The sequence below is a fragment of the Aythya marila genome, assembly GCF_965140915.1.
Source record: "Aythya marila genome assembly, chromosome: 1".
Taxonomy (NCBI): domain Eukaryota; kingdom Metazoa; phylum Chordata; class Aves; order Anseriformes; family Anatidae; genus Aythya; species Aythya marila.
The window spans coordinates 122,218,247-122,238,611 of record NC_139042.1 but is presented as its reverse complement, the minus strand read 5'-3'; the positions used below and the strand labels follow the sequence as shown (position 1 = coordinate 122,238,611).

General features: G+C 42.0%; 1 protein-coding gene across 1 annotated transcript in view; it reads right to left on the bottom strand.

The window, feature by feature from the left end:
* Positions 1-400: 400 nt before the first annotated feature.
* CFAP91 (cilia and flagella associated protein 91) overlaps positions 401-20,365 on the bottom strand; it is a 30,261-nt gene continuing 10,296 nt past the window's right edge. Inside the window, exons 11-18 of the mRNA XM_082751699.1 lie at positions 14,359-14,475; positions 10,599-10,670; positions 8,944-9,090; positions 5,951-6,172; positions 4,706-4,854; positions 3,382-3,473; positions 776-981; positions 401-692 (exon numbers count right to left, since the gene is read on the bottom strand). Of these exons, the coding sequence (XP_082607825.1) occupies positions 791-981; positions 3,382-3,473; positions 4,706-4,854; positions 5,951-6,172; positions 8,944-9,090; positions 10,599-10,670; positions 14,359-14,475 (990 nt within the window). The 3' untranslated portion in view covers positions 401-692; positions 776-790. The remainder of the gene's footprint in view (positions 693-775; positions 982-3,381; positions 3,474-4,705; positions 4,855-5,950; positions 6,173-8,943; positions 9,091-10,598; positions 10,671-14,358; positions 14,476-20,365) is intronic.

The window sequence follows — 20,365 nt, the reverse complement described above, 5'->3', positions numbered from 1 at the left end:
GCAAAAAAGAGGTCAGCCCAAAGAGCAAAATCTTTGAAGAAGCCGTAAGAGCTGGCTAATGGGTCCTTCACCAAGGTACACCAGCCCCAGTGTCATTCTGCTGTCACCTGGCTTTGGTTATTAGTGACAGACACTGCCTGGTTGGCAGGAACCACTCTACGGAGGGCAGGAGCACCTTTTCTTTATGTGAGGATCTATGTGAGAGGATGATGCAAGCCCTGACCCCCATTAGTAGCTTGTCAAGGACGGTTTTCATTCAACCACAATGCTTATTAATAGTGGTGCTCACACAGCAAGCCACTCTTTGCTTTACTCCACTAAGGAAATCAGTGGGACAGGCTTGAGAAAAGACTCCCTGTTCGGTCTCAATGCAAAATTTCCCACTGCTGGAATATTTTTTCATTTAACATGATTGATAAAAGGAAATACCATCAAAAGCTCAGGTGCAGATCTCGGTTGGCCTGTGGCAGGAAGACAAACAAGGAGCGCTAACACTGGTCTCTCACTCAAGCTTCTCTTAGTAATTAGAGGAGGAAAATTAGCTTATGAGGTCCAGAGCTGGTTGTGGGGCTGGGCTTGGACTGGGGCTGCCACACTGAAATGTACAGAGCGTGGTTCCAGGAGAATATTGCTGGTGGGCAGCAGGAGGGACAGCCCAAAGGAGAGAGAGGTGCTTTTGCATTCTGGATGCCCTGTAAAAAAAAGCAAATATAATGCGCTTCCCTCTCTTTCACCATGCTCTGAGCTCAGGTCACAGAAGGGAAAGGAGACTCACCTTGCTCATCTGTCTCTAGGAGGCTGTGCCATCCTTGTCTGGCCCATCAGAAGGGCTCAGACCACCACCTGTCCCAGCTGGAGGATCTCCCTCTACCCTGCTGGCAGACGTCTCCTGCTGTAGTGCCGGCTCAGCCAATAACTCTTCTGTGCTTCTGTGGATTATCTGATGGGCAGCGTAGATGTGCTTTCTCTGGGACTGCCTCACTGTGCGTAAAAAGAGGTAAGGCTTTTACTTGGAAATGTACTGCAAAGCGTTCTCCCTAGGGGCGATGGGAGGGGTAGCTCTTAGCCCTTCTGCAGCTACGGAAAAGCCTATTTCAGGAAAAAAATCACGCCCTGCTAACTTTGGCTGAAAGCGTTCTACTGCCACCTAATAGCAGCAGCCAACTTTGCATTTCACTTTGAAGATGAGCTCCCCCCCACCACCAGTGTAAAGCATTGTGCAAGTGTTCCCCTTTCCAGCTTAGGGCATAACTGCTCAGGTTATCAGGCTTCAAATTAACTTCTTCCAGTGTCCATTAATTGCAGCAGGTTTCTAGAAGACTACAGCTGAAATCTGCTCTCTCCTGTGTTATGATTTTGCCTGCACTGAGAAAGAGTTCAAGTGAGACCTGGAGGCAGTACAGATTGATTAAGCCACCTGCCTTATCATCTCCCTTTTGCTACTGTAGGATTGTTGTTTACTGCGTTTTATGTTTTTCAGCCAATCTAATATTGATGAGCCAATATTGGGTAATTCCTACTTTTATGCATTGGAACAGGAGAAAGAGAGGGGAAAGGAGAGGAGAAGAGTCTAGGTAACAGCAAAACAGTGATGGTTAAGGGAAAGCTAAAGCATAGGCAAAGACTGAGCTTGGAGGCCCTCAGATCTTTGTTACACAAATAGACTTGCTCCTCTGGCAGGCCAGACAACTGTGCTCTCAGATCACTCCCTGCTAGTTCCAAGGAAGGTGTGCGCTCAGGAATGTGCCAGCTTGATAAAACACACAGGTTCATAATGAATAATCTGGCTCACTACGGAGAAAGCTTTAAAAGCTGCCACAGAAATGCAGAACATTGATGTGCTCATGAGATCTAATGACATTCTTTGATAATATTCCCTTTGGATTTGTATGGAATAGTTACTGCTTCTGCTCCTCCGAAGGTCTCACTGTGCAGGAGATTTATGGCAGGGCCTGTTCATCAGAGAATACATTTGGTATAATTCAGCAAGCTCTTGTGATGGCTTCTGTCACAAGAGTATTGTGGCAAATTTCACCTGCACACGTTTGAAGGAGCTCTTGTACTTTTATCACCTATTGCTCTTGCTCTTCTTTTAGGCTCCATTTTAATTTTGCCTGCGTCTAGCTCTCCTTTCCAGGCAGATCCACTCTAGCTGTCTCATATTTTGAACATTTTTTTTTTCCCTCTGCAGCTTGGGAGGTGCTTTGTCCATCAGCTGCTGTTTTATTTAAGCTTAGTATGTATTCCCTTCCTTGATGGTAGCTCTGTACGTCCAGAATCATAGGCCAGCTCTGGGTAGCCTGCTCTCCTTTCTGAGGCAGGCTAACCTGTGTGTGTTAGTACCTGAGCTGCAGGCTTCATTGACTAAAATTACATCATCCTGCTTTGGTAGGCTTGCAGAAGCAAGGCTGAGCAGAAAAGAGCTGATTTAAGCTTACACAGAATTGCCAGCTGCTGGATAGATACTGCTGTTGTGATAGATACACAAACCAGGAAGAAAGAGGTTTGTACAATTCATAGATGACAAAATGCGTTTGCATGATTTGTATTTTCATTAAAAATTAAAAAAAAAAAAAAAGAAAGAAAAGAAAAAGCAATAGAGTGAGTGCCTTTGTTCTCAAGTCAGAGAAGTATAATAAGGCAAGGACCACTTCAGACGCTGCAGTGATACAACTGCTTTTCTTAAGTTATATCCACTTGGACTGGTTTAGTCATAGTCTTCTGAGTATGCAGGTCAGAGGAGGCCTCTGAGTTAAAAACAGCCATCCATTCACAATCCTCGATGTAATACACGGGTTTCCAGTGTCTTCCCCTCTCTATTTTGACAGGTACTATTCCATTTTGACTAAACAGAAATATCCTTTAAAATTGCAAAATTATCTCCTTAAAGCTTGATAACGCTATAGTCAACCCTAAAACCTTATTTTTGATTCTAGTTCTCAACCAACTGGGGGGAAAAAGCATGGGAAATCATGTAATCTTCCTTTCACAGATGGAATGTATTTAAGTAATCTGCTTGGTAAAGAATTCTACAGATTTTACAAATTGCCATATTATAGACAATTCACAACCATGCTACACTTACAGACCTTTTTCAGTTTGTTTTTTTGGAGATACAATGGATTTTTTTCAACACATGTACTTTTATTGTTGCAGTTGCATCAAATTGCATCAGATCTGAATTCAGGCCATCATTTTAAAAGACTAAAGCCCATGAGAAATTGGTGAAAAAGGACCAGAGGGCTTAACTTTCTAACTGCAGAGTGCAAAAGATGTATCTCAGAGAACTGCGGTAACCCTCGGCACTGCATTTTTCCTTTCAGTGAGCTGAAGTGAGGAGGGTGAAGCAGTTGAGGAACAGCATAAAACTGGACTCCTTACCTTTTTCTCTGATAGAGGTTTTCTCAATCTCCGGGATCAGGAAAGCATAAACCAGCTCTGCTACAATCTCTTCTGACTGTAGGTGAGTTCGACTAAAGGACAGACGCATAGAGTGATATTAGTATTTTATAACTTGCTTTCCAGATTACCTCTGCAAACACACAACTCCCTTGTAAATATTCTCACCATTTCCAAGAGAGTGCATTGTCATGGCAGTAATTGTCAGCTGAGTCTCTGTTTATCCTCTAAACTGGTGCACTGCGATGGCAGTGTGACTACTGTCCTCTGCACTGCCCTGCCAATATGTTCAATACTGCATCGGGGAAGCAGTATTTCTGGGGGTAAGATCACCCTAGACTCCTCATCCTCCAAGGTATTTAGGAGCCCAGCTCTCACAGATGACAAACTGAGTTAGACACACACGTACCTCCAAGGATTTGGGTCTTTCACAATTTAGTTTTTGGCCCTTTGCTGAGTTTGCTAAATTCTTCCCTTTTGTGACTTTGCATTTGGCTGGTCCCCATGTTCTTTTCCATGCCAGTGTTTGGTGGGTTCCCAATTGGCCCAAGGGCTGCATGCATTATCTACGCTTCATTCTCCCCAAGGATTTCGACATTCTGGTTGTATTCATCTGGTTACAAAATACACAGCTGCTGTACCATAGGAGAGTCACTGTGTCATTGGGATTTTTATGGCTCTGTTCCAAAAAAAAGAGCATAGAAACTGAATCGGAGGTTTGGCAGGTCCTAAAAAGTATTCACTGCCGATGCCCCAGCCAAACACAAGACTGTGGTGTTCTCAACAAGTTACTCTACCCAGAGCGCTTTGTCAGGCAGCCATCAATATGACTGACCCCCATGGAAATTGGCAGTTTCTTAAAGAACAGCCACCCCAGAATGAGACTGCTGTACAGCTGTATCTTTAGCATCTCTTTCAAACTGATTTTCTGTAGTACTGTAAATAAATGAAAAGACCAGTATGAATGGGGTATTGCTTTAGGCAGTTCCCAGATTCACTTAAAGCTCAGTCACAGCATCGCACTGGCATGGAGAAGTCTAAAAAGGGTGATTCACAGATCCCACAAGAGATTTGCAAAGGGATTCTGGCACATGCTGTATAGGAATAAAGCTCTGATGGATTTATACGTGTGTACCAGATAGTAATGGTGTGGTTCCCATACAGCAGTCACACTAAAGAGGTGGTCATGAACAGCATTGCTCTACCCTTCCTGGGTCTTAAATTATACATGTAACCACAGGTGCAGACAGTTAGGCAGGCTCTACACTGCTACAAGTGGCCTCCAGTGTGTCTTTTAAGAACATACCAACTTTCCATTTCATAAGCAATGTCATTGATTTCTACGGCCATTCTCTGAATCTCTTCCCGGGCTTGTTCTTCAGCTGTGTTCTCCATGGTACTCAGGATAATGTCTTCCAAGTAGGAGTCAATAGTGCTCTGCTGCACCTTCACCACCTGGAACAAAACACCAAGGTGTTATTCTTACTGCCTACTGCTTTGCTAAGAGGATAGAACCAGATTTCTGGAGAAATAAGAACAACAGGTTTTCACCAGATGCTCTTAATTTCAGGCAGACCAGCCTGCGGTTTGGTTTCAGAGGTGCTTTCTGTGAAGAATAACTTGTGTAAAATCCTCTTCTCTAATTATCCTATCTGAGAACAAACTCAGAAACAAGTTCAGGAAGGAACCAGTGTGAGATACCAAACTTATCTGCAGCTACAATTCTTCTGCAGCAGGTTAACTCTATGAATCCTATAGCTGTTGCTTCTTTGGTTCTCATGGCCTCCTGAACAACAGCTGCCAAATAACAATTGTCATTATTGGCTTCAGTAAATTAATCATCTTTCATTTAAGCTGGAGGAAAAAGCACTCATCAAGCCAGATAAAGTAGCATGAATAAAACCAAGGTGAAATTACTTGTTTCCTTACAATGGATGTAGAGCAGAGATTCTAGAAATAGATCTTTTCCTTCTGCTAGTGTTAAAGGCCTAAGCTTATTGCATTTTGACCCACCTTGATTGCCACTCAGAGAAACAGAAAAGAGGAAAAGACACAATTAAAAGAAAAATAAATGTGATTTCAGGCTCTCCTGGTATTAACCTCCTCCCACAAAGTTTGAAAATTATTGGTTTAGTCAATTAGGCTCCCACTCATTCTTTTCAGCTGGGAGAAATAGGCTTCATGCAGCCAGGAGCTGGGGAGTAGGAGCAGGACTATTCAGCAGTTATGGAATGGGGTAATCTCAGGACTAAGTTCTGGACTTCAGTTATGCTTTCCATTCTCATTGCTTCAAAACAATTCATCTTGTGGCACCCGTTGTTGTTGCAGTCCATTTTCTGCAGGGCAAAATCTTTCCAAAATCTTGTTTAAAGGCACCTCTCCTGGGAGAGCACCCAACAGCTCTCCTGGACAGGCCAAGTTGTGACAAAACACTGACCCTAAAGATGAGTTAGGTACATCAGTGAAGCACTTCCCTTCCATCCAGCCCTTCCCACAAGCAGCAGGCAGTTCCCACAGGCTGCCCGCTGTCCCACCAGTCTCTTTCTCTTGCCTGTCTGAAAATCTCATCTTCCTCCTGCCGACGCCTCTCTTCCACTTGACGGCGTCCGCTCTCTTCTGCCTCCCGCATCCGCCTCTGCCTCTCAGCCAGCATGACAAACGCATGGATCCTCCGCTCTTCCTGCAGCCTCAACAGCTCTTTGGACAGGAAATCAAACATGTTTGCCAGTGCCCTTCCTTCTTCCTGGGCCAAGCGGCTTTCCACTGATGACAGCTTTAAAAAAAAAATGCAAAGAATTGTGTTACAAACCTCAGGAATGTTTCTCCGAGTCCCAGGGCTGCCACAGGCATGTGAAACAGCTCTGCAACATCCCCTCACACCAACCGTGGGGAGCTTTGCATTCTTGTTTTACATGCACAGGCTTGGATTCTGCATAATGTAATGTTCCTGCGTACAGCCTCTGCTAGCATAAAAGGGCCAAAAATTGGCCAGTGTGGGGAGAGGCCTGCTCCTGTCGCACTGGGACAAGCAGCTGCCTCCCTTGAGTGAGTGGGAGGAGATAAAACACTAGATGCACTGTATTCCTGCTATTATGAGCTGCTTTTTTGCCTGTGGGTATAATCAGAATAGTCACCATCTTTTAGGCCATCTTTTTGTTACTGGGGAACTGCTCCACTTCCCAGACCAAGAAAGGGGAGGTACAAAAGTGACAGTGAAATTATTTCAACCACATATCCTTCATCCTTCCGTGCTAAGCTTAGCTAGACCAGAACAGAAAAATAGGATCATAAGTGGCAAATACAGTTTCTAGCATCTGGAAAGTAAAGCCTCAATTCTTATGACTCTGGAGTTTGAGTAAAGGTTTAGAAAACTGCACAATTTTGAGTACAGACATATTTTTATGCTATTTTGAAGATTCAAGATGTTTGTGACAGTTCAAAGCCACCTCAGTGAAATGGTACATTTTTGGTTGGACATTGATGATGCAACCAAAGAGATATAACTTGCTGAGGTAACACAGGAATTGAGAGACCCTGCTGATTCAGATATTGAGTTATTACCTAAAACTGTACAAGTTAAGTACTAAATGCTAAAAAATTCAAAGCAACAGTAATTATATTGAGTTTGTAGATGTGCAAATGAGAACTCAAAATTCCAGGTAATGGAAAATAAGCAAGTCTGTGACAGAACTGAGACCAGAACTGTGACAGAACTGAGACCAGAGTCCAAGTGTTTGGCATTGCTGTGCCATTCACACCTTATTCATGCTTTATGGGTTTGGTATCTGTGATTGCATTCCAGAAAATGACAGGATCTACGGTACGTTCGTTATCTCTGGAGGACAGCAATGCAGTTGCTGCATCCCCTCACAAGGATAGATACCAAGGAACTAACCTGCTTCTTAGGATTTTGCTATACTTCAGCTTAGCCACATTTATCTTTCTCTATTCTATCTGGAATTTTAGTCTTCCTTGCGCAGAAAATATTTCTTGAAAAATGCCCCTTTTTATATTAGAAATGACAAAAAAACTGAGAAACCTGTGACCAACAAGAACTAAAGAACTGTGGAACATCAGTGACTCTAAAATAGGCGCACACATAGAAAACTGCTGCACATGCATTCCAGAGTTTTATAGTTCAAAATATTTAGATTTGAGCCTTGGACTGTGTGCCTTCAGAATGTTGTTGTTGTTGTTTGTTTGTTTGTTCCTTAAAAAAAAAAAAAAAAAAAAAAAAAGTGAGAGCAGAGGAGTTAGATACCAGCAGAGGGGGATAGCGGCTCTCCCAGAAGGAAATTTTGAGATCAGAGGTCAGCATCTCTACCATTTGCTCTCTCCCCTTCTCTGTGAATGGTGTTATGATGTCTGAACTGCCTCTCCTTTACTCTTCCCTGTGTTTCCAGAAGGGAGGGAGCAATTTCAAGTTCCTAATGCCTAAGGATTTTTTTTTTTCTTATTTTCTCAGCAGATTAATCCTGTATTCTTGAATTCTACACCTGGGCTCCCTATGTATGAGGGAACATCTAGACATGATAAAGAGCAAACCACAGTCACCCCACTCCATTTTCACTGAGATCCGTGGAGAAATTTTGTTGCTGTCCACCCAGCAGGAAGCAGCAATTCGACATCATCTCGGCCAGGCCAGTGGCGAGTAGATGCTGTTATCATAATACACAACCTGCAGAATTGCTTCACAGCTGGTCAGTGAAACACCAGAAGAGTGGTAAAAACAATAAGTAAACCTGCACAAATGTGGGAGATACTGCATATCTGAGATGCATTCAAGTCTGGACAAAATTTCCTTATGATGCATTCCAGACCAGCAGCTGCCATTTGATTCATTTTGCTCTGGAAATCCACTACCCTCCAAGGAAATAGGATAAGAATTTGTGTCCCCGACTCTCACAAGATTCTTGGTAGAGGATGGGGCCCAGAATTTCCCTGCGTTCCAGAATAGTGGCAAGTACACCACTATAACACCACTGATAAGGTCCTGGAAGTCTCAGTCCCTACCAGACTTACAAACTAAACCAACATTGGTTTCTCCTGTGATGCTTTCTGCCTGAGGAAGAGCCTGAAGGTGTGCCAAGGTAGAAAAAGAACAGGGGAATGACACAGCAGAAACACACATTCAGTAAAACATCTGACAGGTGCAAGTGACAAGCATGTACTGCGATGCCAGGTTACTGCAACAAACAGGCTGAAATGGGGGTAAACTGAGGTTCATCTGACAGCGCAGTTTGTTCAGGGCCCTGTAAATATAAATAAACAAGTACAGCCTGGGCAGCAGCTGCGGTCAGGGCGCCTCAGTCTGCTCAGAGCTGCTCTGCAGGCTCTGGGGAATCTCAGAAACATTTTTAGCCCCTCAGGTGTTCAGTGTTTGGTCTGTGCAAGCAAAGTATTTGAGTTACTTGGAGTGCTTTCTGTACTGTGGATAACATAAAACATAAAGGAATTAAATGTGAAAGCGCTGGTGCTGCTGCAAGCAAAGAGTACCCCATTAGAGGAGCGTGGGGAATCAGCCTCCCCGTTTTATGTGCCAACCTCGTGCATTTGCAAGTCACGCTGTTGCTGTAAGGCCCGTATCGTCTGCTCCTCTGCTTTCAGAAGCAGCTGTCCGTCTTCATGGAGCGCGTGAGTGGTGCGCAGCTCTTGGATCAGTTCCATCCGCTTCTCCTTCTCTTCAAACATCTTTTAAATAAAGGTAAGCAACCAGGCAGATTAAATGGAGAATATATTCAACACGTTTTGCCAGCATCCCATCGTCGGTGACAGGAGCAGAGGCTGGCACCTCCTCTGTGCTGCCCCTCCTCAGGGAGCTGCAGAGAGCTGTGGGGTCACCTCTCAGCCTCTAGGCTGCAGGGCCAGCTATTCCCAAAACCTACCCTGCAGCCATGGGGTAAAGCTTGACTAAACCTTGCTGCATGGAAGATGAAAGCTGTGACTTTCTGCCATGAGGTATAGATGACGCCCTGCTACACTATCACAAAAGATTTTTATTGTTGTTGTTGTTGTTCTGGTTGGACTCACCCAGAATTCAGACCGCTGGGATGCCAAACAGCAAAAACCAATGTGAAGAGAACAGGTAAATAGCCTTCTGGATATCCTGTTATACCAACCTCAGTGTGAAACCTTCCCAGTGTGAGCCCTGCTCTTTTTCCTCAGGCTTAAGCTAGACATCCCCTGTTTTAACATCTAATGGTCTCTGACCTTCGTTCTGAGGGAGTCCAGCAGCAGTTCAAGGCAGTAAGTTGACAGGGAGGTTGTTTAAACTGCTGTTGTCCCTACTACAGGTTTATGTTTCAGGAAATTCCTAAAAATGATGGGACATTTCATGACTCTCAAAAACCTTGTGGAAGTCAACAGCCTTGACTCGAGCATCCTTCTCACAGATCACTGCAGAACTGGAGAAGTCTTGGGAAGCTTAAACTCCACCTCGAGCCACTTCCACGGTATTGCATTGTTTACTAAAGCTCAGGTCAGGGTCCCACATGGGAACACTTCACAGGCATTAAACAATTAGTGCAAGAGAGAATATCAATGAGCCAGAAAGCAACAGCAGGCTTGAAAACCCAACCCTCTGCACTGGTCTGATCAAAAGTGACAGGCTTGCTTAATGTAAAACCCAAGAGGCATGGCTACTCAGTTAATTTTTACTTAGGCACAATTCTCCTCCACTGGAAGCAGAACAATGTGTCCTGCACTTGCTGGAAATCGTGGTGGTATGTGTCAACTGTTTCTCACCCAAGAATTATCAGCTCACCATCACAGGTAGCTGTGAAGATGGTGGGAAATACAAGCTGTCCTGCTGGCATGTGAGAAGTTTTATGCGCCTGGGATCTTAATTAATAAGCATAATTAAGGCAAAATGTCTAGATCACAGCAAATGTCTAGGCACAGTCTAGATCTAGTCTAGAATTTGCTATTTGATTAATTCTACTGTGAAGCATCTAATGAAACATCTGAGTGTAGGGGATGGCAGGAACAGGGAGACACTCACAGGTGTGTAGGAACTGTAACAAATTTGGGCTAGAGAGCAACAATTTCAGCCTTGAAGGACTACAGAGGACATATGGGAGGATATGCTGCATAAGCCTCATTACCCTTGATTAGTTCTGGGGAATAAAGACTGCAAACACACCTTCAGTCATTCCCACCACCATTCTGCAGACAGACATCAACAAAGAGACACAAAATACCAAGTTCTGAATAGCCCTCCCTCGGAGCAACTTCTGCAGACAGATCACTGCCAGTTCTATTTCCTCTTCCTCCTGCCAAAACAAAACAAATAACCACACAATAATTAATTATTCTTTCAGAGATTGAGAGTTCTATGAATCACCCACCTAAATATCAAAGAGTCAAATTTGTATCCCATTTCTCAATTGTTTCTGAACGCTATCCTTCTAATTTCTAGGGAAAAGAAGGTAAGTCAGAGTAACACATACTTCCATGTTTTGTAAAAGGTGGGGGAGCAAGTCTATATAATCTATCCGAGATTTTAGAAGGTACTAGAGGAGTACCTAACAGTAAGGAGATATTGATGGAGAAAATGACTGTATACATTGAAAGTACTACTTGTCGCTTGACCGAGTTGGCAAAATGAGCATCAACTACATGAATTTACAGGTCAAGACACCAAGACGATAGAAGAATTATTTAAGGAGGTGCAAGAGAGCTGTTAACCATAAAAAAGGGGATTAAAAGGCAACATATACCATTTTTCATCTGATATTTATGCCAGTGGTGACCTTTATCAGAGTAACTCAGTAAATTTAAGGCTCAGAAAGTGATAGTTTAGAAGTAAAATAAATTAGATTATATTGCAATTGGTCTCTTTGAGAATTTTACTGGCCTAGCATTGTGTGACTGATACCAACTTGGAGGAATGATTTAGTGTAGTGAGAAAGAGAACATGACCACATGATAAGAAAAAAACAAACAAAAAAGGGCTTATTTTAAATAGAGGAACAACTGGCATTTTTTCTTACTGAGGGGGTCTTGCTGAGTTGACAGTAGCAGGAGAGGAAAGTCCATCAGCTGCCTGGCAAGGATTAAAAAAAAATCTAAAAAATGAAAGGAGGTTGTTGTTGTTGTTTTAATAAAAAGCCTGTAAGGTCTGAATTGAAATGTGCTATTTTAGAAGTGCCAGGAAGAGTGTGGGATGAGAGAAATGGTGTAGGCTTGAATTTTTCTGTTTTTTCTTAGGTGTTGCAGATTAAGTATTCCAAAAGCATAAGGAAACATTCCTGCCTTTCCATAACACCACCCAAGAGGAGCAAAGCAGAACGAGCCAAAGGATTGCCTTATGATATTGGGTGTTCTTGTTCTCTGGAAAGAAGGGATGAAGTCCAGTAGAAAGCTGAACTATGCCATGTCACCTGGCAGCAGAGGTAAGCGAGGCCCACAACCCCTTCAGGACAGAATTCTGGACGTGGAGACTGGCACATATGCTGGACAGGTAAGGCAAATTACTACAAGATTTAGCCTAAATTTTTGTGGGGTGCAATCTTCTGTACATGGAGTTGTATTGTTCAGTGATGTAAATGATAGAGGAGGGCTCTGCAGAGGGATCTGCATAGGCTGGACCCATGGGCCGAGGCCAACTGTATGAGGATCCTGCATTTGAGGCACAACAACCCCAAGCAGTGCTACAGGCTGGGGGAAGAGTGGCTGGAAAGGTGCCTGGCAGAAAGGGACCTGGGGGTGTTGGTTGATAGCCAGATGAACATGAGCCAGCAGTGTGCTCAGGTGGTCAAGAAGGCCAACAGCATCCTGGCTGGTATCAAAAATAGTGTGGCCAGCAGGTCTAGGGCAGTGACTGTCCCTCTATATTCAGCTTTGGTGGGGACACACCTTGAATATGTGTTCAGTTTGCAGCACCTCATTACAAGAAGGACATCAAGGTACTGGAGTGTGTCCAGAGAAGGGCAACAAAGCTGGTGAAGGGTCTAGAGAACAAGTCTTACAAGGAGTAGCTGAGGGAGCTGGGGCTGTTTGTTTAACTTGGAGAAAAGAAGGCTCAGGAGAGACCTTACTGTACTTTACAATTACCTTAAAGGAGGTTGTAACAAGATGGGGATCAAACTCTTCTCCCAAGCACCAAGTGATAAGACAAGGGGAAATGGCTTCAAGTTGCACTAGGGAAGGTTTAAGTAAGATGTTAGGAGAAATTTCTTTACTGAAAGGGTCGTGGCTGCCCAGGGAAGTGGTGGAGTCAACATCCCTAGAGGTCTTCAAGAAACGTGTAGATGTAGAACTAACTTAGTAGCATGGTTTAGTGGTGGACTTGTCAGTACTAGGTTAAAGGTTGGACTAGGTGATCTTAGAGGTCTTTTCCGACCTGAATGATTCTATGATTCTATGAAAAATGACTGGGGAAGAGGTGTTCAGGAGGCCTGCAGTAGTGCCTCTGTTCTCTCCACTTTCTTTCATATCCCTTGTGGTCCACGTCACCAGCCTGCCACTCTGGCATGCTTTCTTTCCTTTTGAGGTCCACAACGCCAGCAGGAAGAGGCTGGTGAAGTTAGCAGTTGGGACTTATATCCATAAAAGGCATGAAAAGATGCACTAATGACACAGAAAAGCCTTGCTATTAGTGCTCCTCACAGCCAGCTGGTAAGAGAAACCTTACTTGGATTCTGCAAGGTGGAAGATGATACAGAGGTGCTCTTCAGTGGCTGAATTGCCCTGATTTTACAGATGGAGCTTCACTGCAGAGATACACTCTTTTATGTATTCACTTACAAAGATATTTGAAAATAAACCAAACGTGGACAGATTTAGCTTAGGTGGAATTCTATTGTGTTGGAACTCTTTCAAAACAAAAGAAAACAGCAACAACAAAAACCACACAAACTGTGGTCTGTAAATAGCCTCAAGCATGACTGTAAGTGTGGGGATAAATCCTCCTGTTTTTTGTCCATGTAGCTTAAAGATCTGCCAAACTGCTGTATCAAATAGTGGTATCTGCCACTGCAGTACAATACCTAACACTTAGGAGTTAGTAAAAATGCTTTTTGCTGTTAGTAAAAAGCTCTTCCCGAGGAGATGTTGTTGTTTCAGTCATCTTAAAATGGACTGTATAAAACACAGGACATCATACTGTGCAACAATGGCATGGATGATCTAATAAGACTTTCTCTTTCTTGCTTTCATGGTTGTATAACCCTCTTAAATTCACAGGTTTAAATAGTAATTGTGTCTGATTCTTACTGCATCATGACAATAGTGTTAATAAGCAGACAAAGCAATCCACTGGGGCAAACACCTCTTAAACACATTATTTCAAGAAAGAAAAAGTTGCAGCTCCCCTAAAAATTGTTTTTGTTTTCCTACGATATACCACAACATGCATTTACTGCTGTTCTGATCTCTGCAGAAGAATCATTTTCTGTGAACTGTCAATTAAACGGATCATGCTCATCAAAGTCTGAGTCCTACACAGTGATTAGAGCTTCACTCCAGTAAATTAATGAAGTGCGTGTGCAGTGCTAAGCACCCGAAGTCTCGCTGACTTCAATGGGACTAAACTTAATTGCTCGCTGGATTATGATAGTGTTGTCAGATCAGAAGGACGGAAGGCACTGAATAAATCCATGTTTGCAGAGGTACATGATTCCGCCTTTTTGTTCTCAAAGAACAAGGGGACAACATGCCTACTAATTTATTTCTTTATGAATAAAGCTGACTTACGGATTTGGCCAACAGATCATGTAAGAGATTTTCATTTCTTTGGTTATTAATATCCTTAAAGAATACACAAATGAGAGGGTCTTAAGGTGGCTGGCTATTTCTAACACAAATACAGATACAGAAGTTAGATAAAACTAACTTCTTTCCTTCCCTGGGCATTCCTTTAACAACTAGGAAGGGAACAATCAAGGATCAAAAGAAAAAAAAAAAAAAAGAAAAAAGAAAAAAAAAAGTGCTACAATCATTTACAACCATTCCACTTACAACTGATGGTTTTTCCAGAATTGGAGTGGGGGGCCGAGGAACAGGCTTTTCTATTTTTTCCAGGAAGCGAGGGGGCTTCTTTGGCTCTTCGACTTTATTCTTCTTCTCCAATAGTGCCTGGAAGAGTCATACAATTTAATCAGAACTGGGCCAGATAGAACAAGACATCAAGGCCACTCCTGCAGATGCTGACTGCTCCTGATCACACTGACTCCAGAGGGTTGAAAGTAATCTGCATTTTGCAGGCTTCTGCCTTCAATTTTCTCATTTGCACAACAGTTGAAAAACTAAATAATTGCATAGGGCAAGTCACCTAAAATTAATCCAGAAGTTCTACGAACTTGATCGTTACTTGTTCATTTAGTACAAACTAAAATAATACATTTTTAAAAGCAGGTTGTTGGTTTTTTTCATTTTAAAATGGGACTCTCATTGAACCAATTAAACACTGACCCACCTGCAATCAGAGTTAGCGGTGTATGTTATTCTTGCCTTATGCAACAATAAAAACATCAATCATTTTCCTATGATGGAGGTAAGATACTTTCAAAATGTGAAAAATGGGCAGAAATATCACAGTGTAATTGCAGTTTGCACATCAGTACAGAGTGGTTGTAACTTTTTGCCTTTAACTCTCGGTGTGACGATTGTTTTTGTGGGTTGAAAGTGTTGTGGGGTCAGGAGATTTCACGAAGGAAGTCACAGCTTTGTGTTCCTTCCTCTGTGAGGTATCTTTGTATGATATACTGTTACCACACAGGGTTGAAGTAAATGATCCAGGACTCCTTCCTTGCAGAGCATTTTGAAACTCTTCTCTGCCCTGTGGCATCCAGAGCAACTGCATCAGTGGACTAAGGGAGAAAGGGAAGCTGACTGGCCTGAGATTTTCCTTCTACTGGGAAAATCCACAAGTCATTTAATGCAGATTTTATCCTGCTTGCAGCTGTTTGGTGGCAGATGACAAAACTTGTCAGCCAAAGGAGCTGGAATTGCCACCTAGACTTCGGCCACTTTAAGATATTTTCAAAGTGCTTACAGAGCCAAAGTCCTGCCAGCTGCAAGCTACTTAGAGCAAGATAATCAAATAATCTCCTCCAGCTGCATTGCAACACCTGGCTGCTGTAGGACATTTCACTGCAGCTTGCAGGAAGAAAGGGAAGAGTACATGCATCTAAACTTCCTTCAAAAATGTAATCCTACTGCAGCATCACTTGGATCTGTAGCCTTTATTAAAGAAAGGACAAACATATTCCAGCAGGGAATAGTTTATTTTCTCTCTCTCTTTTTTTTTCCTTTATTTTTAACAGAGAAGGCATGCTAGAAAGATATGCTCAACTACAGTGTTTCAGCGGGGATGAAAACTGGAGAAAAATGTAAGAAAAAAAATCTCACGCTGAATTTCTTTCTCCAGCAACACAAAGTTGATGGCGCTCGCACTAAATTTAATTGTAAAATTAATAAGGTTTTGAAACTACAGTAGTCATTGTATAAAACTCCTCTTGTATATTGGAGCTGAGCTTTACAGCTAGGATTATTAATGGCTCCAGAAAAGGACAGAGATTTCTAGGTGGAGGGCGTAAAAAGCTTTATTACTGAAAACTTCTGAAACGGACCATGTTAATAATGCAAGAATCAAAGCCTATAAACTGCTTATAAGCCACGTGAAATGGTTATAGCTGAAAAATGTGAAGAGATTTTCCAAACCGTTTCTTGTATTTAATGACCTTACAGCTCTCTGGTATGAAGATTATAGTACTGCTTGCTATGATTTATAAGGTGTTCTGCATGATGGGGGAAAAGTAAGAGAAAAAAGCACTTGTAATTGTGATTATTTTCAAAACAGTGGCTCCTATGTTTATTAATACAATGTTGCATTCATAAGAAGTTTCCTAGTAATACCTTATCCTCAAAAAAAACTTCTTGTTAACCAGAATTACAACTTTTAAAGGCAGGAAAATATACGAGCACTTCTGACAAGAGGAAGTTTTTATAAAAGTAGACTTAAGAAATAACTGCACTTCCCAGAAGTGGTGTTAAGTATTCATGTCAGCACAAGCTCGTGCCTGCTTGGTTATCTTTCCAAATTAAAAACTGGTTACCATTTGCTTTCACCAGCCTGAAGTTTTAAGTCATTTTAAGACTTCAACATACAAGAAGAAAGTATGTTTTTTGCATTAACAGTTTCTACCTAACTTAACAAATTACCGTTTTATAAATAAAGAGACCAGAACCGAAGAATCGCTGAACAGTACTTTCTTAAAGCTTATCAAAGGATGAAGATGCTAAATTTCTGAACACGCTTCATATGGCACTGCCTACAAATCATGTGTTGATTTATTTTTTTTCCTGAGGTAGAATACGTTATTTTTTTTCAGGTTCAGAGCCATGGTATAATCTGATAGGGTTGGGCAGTGAAGGTCCAACTAAATCTTCCAACTCTCTTTCATTTTCATGGTGAAAGCAGTGAAGAGGAAATGGCACCCCTGCTTTTGGCCATACATTTTAGCTTTTTTTGCTGGCTTCTGATGGAAGCATGACTCTTGACAGGATAGTGGCTTGAGAACCAACTCTCCGTTCAAAGAAATACTTCCTTAGATTTCTTCATTATCTTCTCTTTAATCTTCTTTTTCGCAGGACAATGTGTATATTTTCATGTATAGCACACAGTATACAGGCATGTGTCCCTTCCTTTCTGCCCATGAATGAGGACAGCGAGATCACCAAGGACAGAGTGAGTACCTGCTTTGCAATGCAGCACGGCTGCTGCATCTTGGCTGATCGAGACTGACATAATAGCTCCTAGAGCTTGTCTGAGCATGAGCCAACTAACACTGCGCTGGAGATCTGTTCTTGATGCAGTAACTGCTTGAACAGGTTTTCCTCCCCTTTGAAGCTGGCACAGATTTTCTTCAGAGATATTCTTGGCCCTCCTATTTCTCTGCCTCCTTCCAGCAACGGGATGAAGAACATAGATGTGATGAGAGTTGCACTTAATGCTGAGGTGAGAGATTATTTGTTCTGACATCATCTGGATCCAGCACTTTGAAAACACCTGACACTTCATCCCCACCTTGAGTCACCAGAGCATCAGAGGGTTGGCTTGAACCCACGTATTGCTGTGCACTGGGATTTCTTCTACTCGCTCCTCTGTTCCTTGATGTATTCAGTTCCTGAGCTGCTTTTCTTTCCTAGTAATTTGCTGTATCAGTACGCTATCTCTTTCTTCAACTAAATTAATGCCTTGGATTTTCACTTAAGGCTGTCTATATAATGGCTCACTTATACTGCTTTAATCACTGTAATCTCTGCTGGCTAAGAACTGGCTTTCCTTGTCCTTTTAAAGATCTGGCTTAAGATACAGCTCATTCTTTTTACTGTAAATCCCAAGTCACCCCTGTTTCTGCCATGTTCTCTAAAACGAGAACTACTCAAAGAATACTGAGCATACGTTAATACTCCTGCAAAAATGATTCAGGATACTCCTCTAAAATCACTTCTTTTTTGATTAGTTTCAAGTCTGGAAGAAGCTATTATTCTCAAGAGGACACAAATCCTTTTTGTAGTTCTCTGGATCCTCTCTTGTCCCTTTTTACAGCCTCTAACCTCAGGGAAACTCTCAGTATGGTAAACCATGAGGTAAACAACGAGGAGGACTAGGCCATCTTGCCACTTACTTCACCAGAGAAGCGAGCCTTGGAAATTTCCTGTATTAAAATGGTTTCTTCTGATGCTAAGGTCTAGCATTCCTCCTCTGTTTGCTACCTTCTTCCACAGATTAGCCAGGGAAAATAAAAGAAGCTCGTTCCAAAGCCAGATGACCGTGCACTCTGAATTTCCTAGAGTTCTGCTTCATTTCCAGGATTATGGGAGAAAATGTCTAGATCGAGTGCTAGGACAGTACCCAAAAGAGGCTTTTGAAGAGATAACTGGTCTAGCTGCTTGGCTATAGAAATAATGCAAAGCAACACAGCCCTTCTGAGATGATCTCTAATTGCCTTTCACGCTCTTTGTGCCAGAGGAGGTTGTTGGCAGGATTGGGACTGCTTGCGCCAAGTGGTCAGGCAGCTGTCCTCTCAAGTGGTAAATTCTGTTAAGTCAAGTACTCTGCAGCCTTTACTGCCTGCTTCTCGACAGCACCAGTAGCTTATGAGGTAGACCTGTCAAAGAGGCTCTGCTAAGCCAGAACGTGCACAGCTGCCAAACTTGAGAAGCAAAAGACTCCACCCAGAGAAGCAATCAGTAGCATAACCACAGAGCTTAAGAGCTAATTAGGGCAGTAACACTTGCAGACCTGTAAGCTGACTGTTAGTTAAACTGTTTCTTTTCTTGTTGCTCTGAGCAGAAAATCTGTTTAAATCTAACAATGGCTGAGGCAGTCTGGTCTTCAGCAGTGTCGCTACCTTCTGCATCTCTGAATTGACCAGTTTGGTGACTACTTCTGTACATCTAAAATTGGTAGTTAAATGTTGCACCGTGGATTTATTATCTTTATCTGCAAAGGAAATGTTTTGCAATTTTAAAAGAACATACGTTTAGCCTTTTTGTGGAGGTGAAATGAGTATTTGTTATACTAGCCCCTCAGTTAAAGGCATAAATCAAGGTATGATTTATACCAACCAAATGATTGATTACCGAATAAAATACCCAGTGTTGTCCGCTTTTGTGTTCAGCATTTCATTCTCTTTGGCTATCAATTTTTCTTTGAGGAGACATTATTATGTAAACATCCAGCATTAGGGCATACTTCTTATCAGTAACCACAGTTTAGGCACTCCACTGTGGTCTTTCAAACCATGAAAAGTATTTTGAACAAACAAAACACAATTGTTGTAATTGGATTTCAGCCCTGAAAGCTCAGGCTAACGTTCTGCTGCCTGTGAGAGCTGCCACAAATGTCATGACCATGATTATATATAGTCACTGCTTTGATTCTACATGAAAAACACCCAAACTTAGAGCCCTTCGATAGTGCTGTGTCATCTTCTCTAAATCTTTAGCGAACCAATGTCCTTAGTTCTTGAACACTTCCTGTAGCACTCAATATTTTCCTCGAAAAGTTCCCTTCTGAAAAACAATCAGATGCAATGCTTCATCTTTCACAAGATCCAGTGGAATTTGGAATAATATTGTGTTTTCAGAACAAGATTTAAATTTAAAATTCATTAGCAGAAAGTCACTGTCTGTATTGAGTATTACTACATTACACTAAAACAAGAAAGCTATACACATAATTTCCAATTAGGAAATACTTCTTTACTAAAGAAAGTGTAAGTGAAAGTTGCCCAGCTTTACAAATGAAATTAGTATTTTTCAGAGATGCATCGTCGAGCAAGAATAGGCTTGATTTTAAAGAAAGGTAACCCTCAACAGGATCATAAAGAGCACACTTAAAAATACATGCAATTTACAAATATTGTGATTGTAGATGCAAATGAGGCACTTCTTTCCTCAGTGGTTAATTGCATATATGGGCACCTTATTTGCATGAACAGTTGTGATAAATTAAGATATGCAAAACACTGTGGTCATGTTTGCAAATCAGATACTGTTGTTAGGGAACAACAGTGATATGCGGCCCCTATTCTGATCCAATTTCATGAGTGGGGTCATTTTAATAATTTTTTGCTGCAGGTGTTTTTACAATAGGCACTTAGAATGTACATTTTAAATATGCAAAGAATTTTTGAATATGACTCCAGATTCAATTTCCTTATTTATTAGTAGTTTGACAGTGCAACAAGCAGGCCTACCATAAGTGCATGGGAGAAAAGGGAGACAAATTTTTAACTGACATAGTATGTTCCAGTCCAAATACTTGATCTGTAGGGATACAGAAGCAGCTGTACTTGTTTTCTACAAGTCTGGACAGAAGCACAGATGTTTGGGAGACAGAGTACTGACAGACTGTGTTCCAGAGCAGTGCTGGTCATGCCTGAAACAGTCTGAATGTCTGATATGCCGTCCTTCAAGTTGTCTTATAGAAAATACAAATTTAGCACAGCAAATT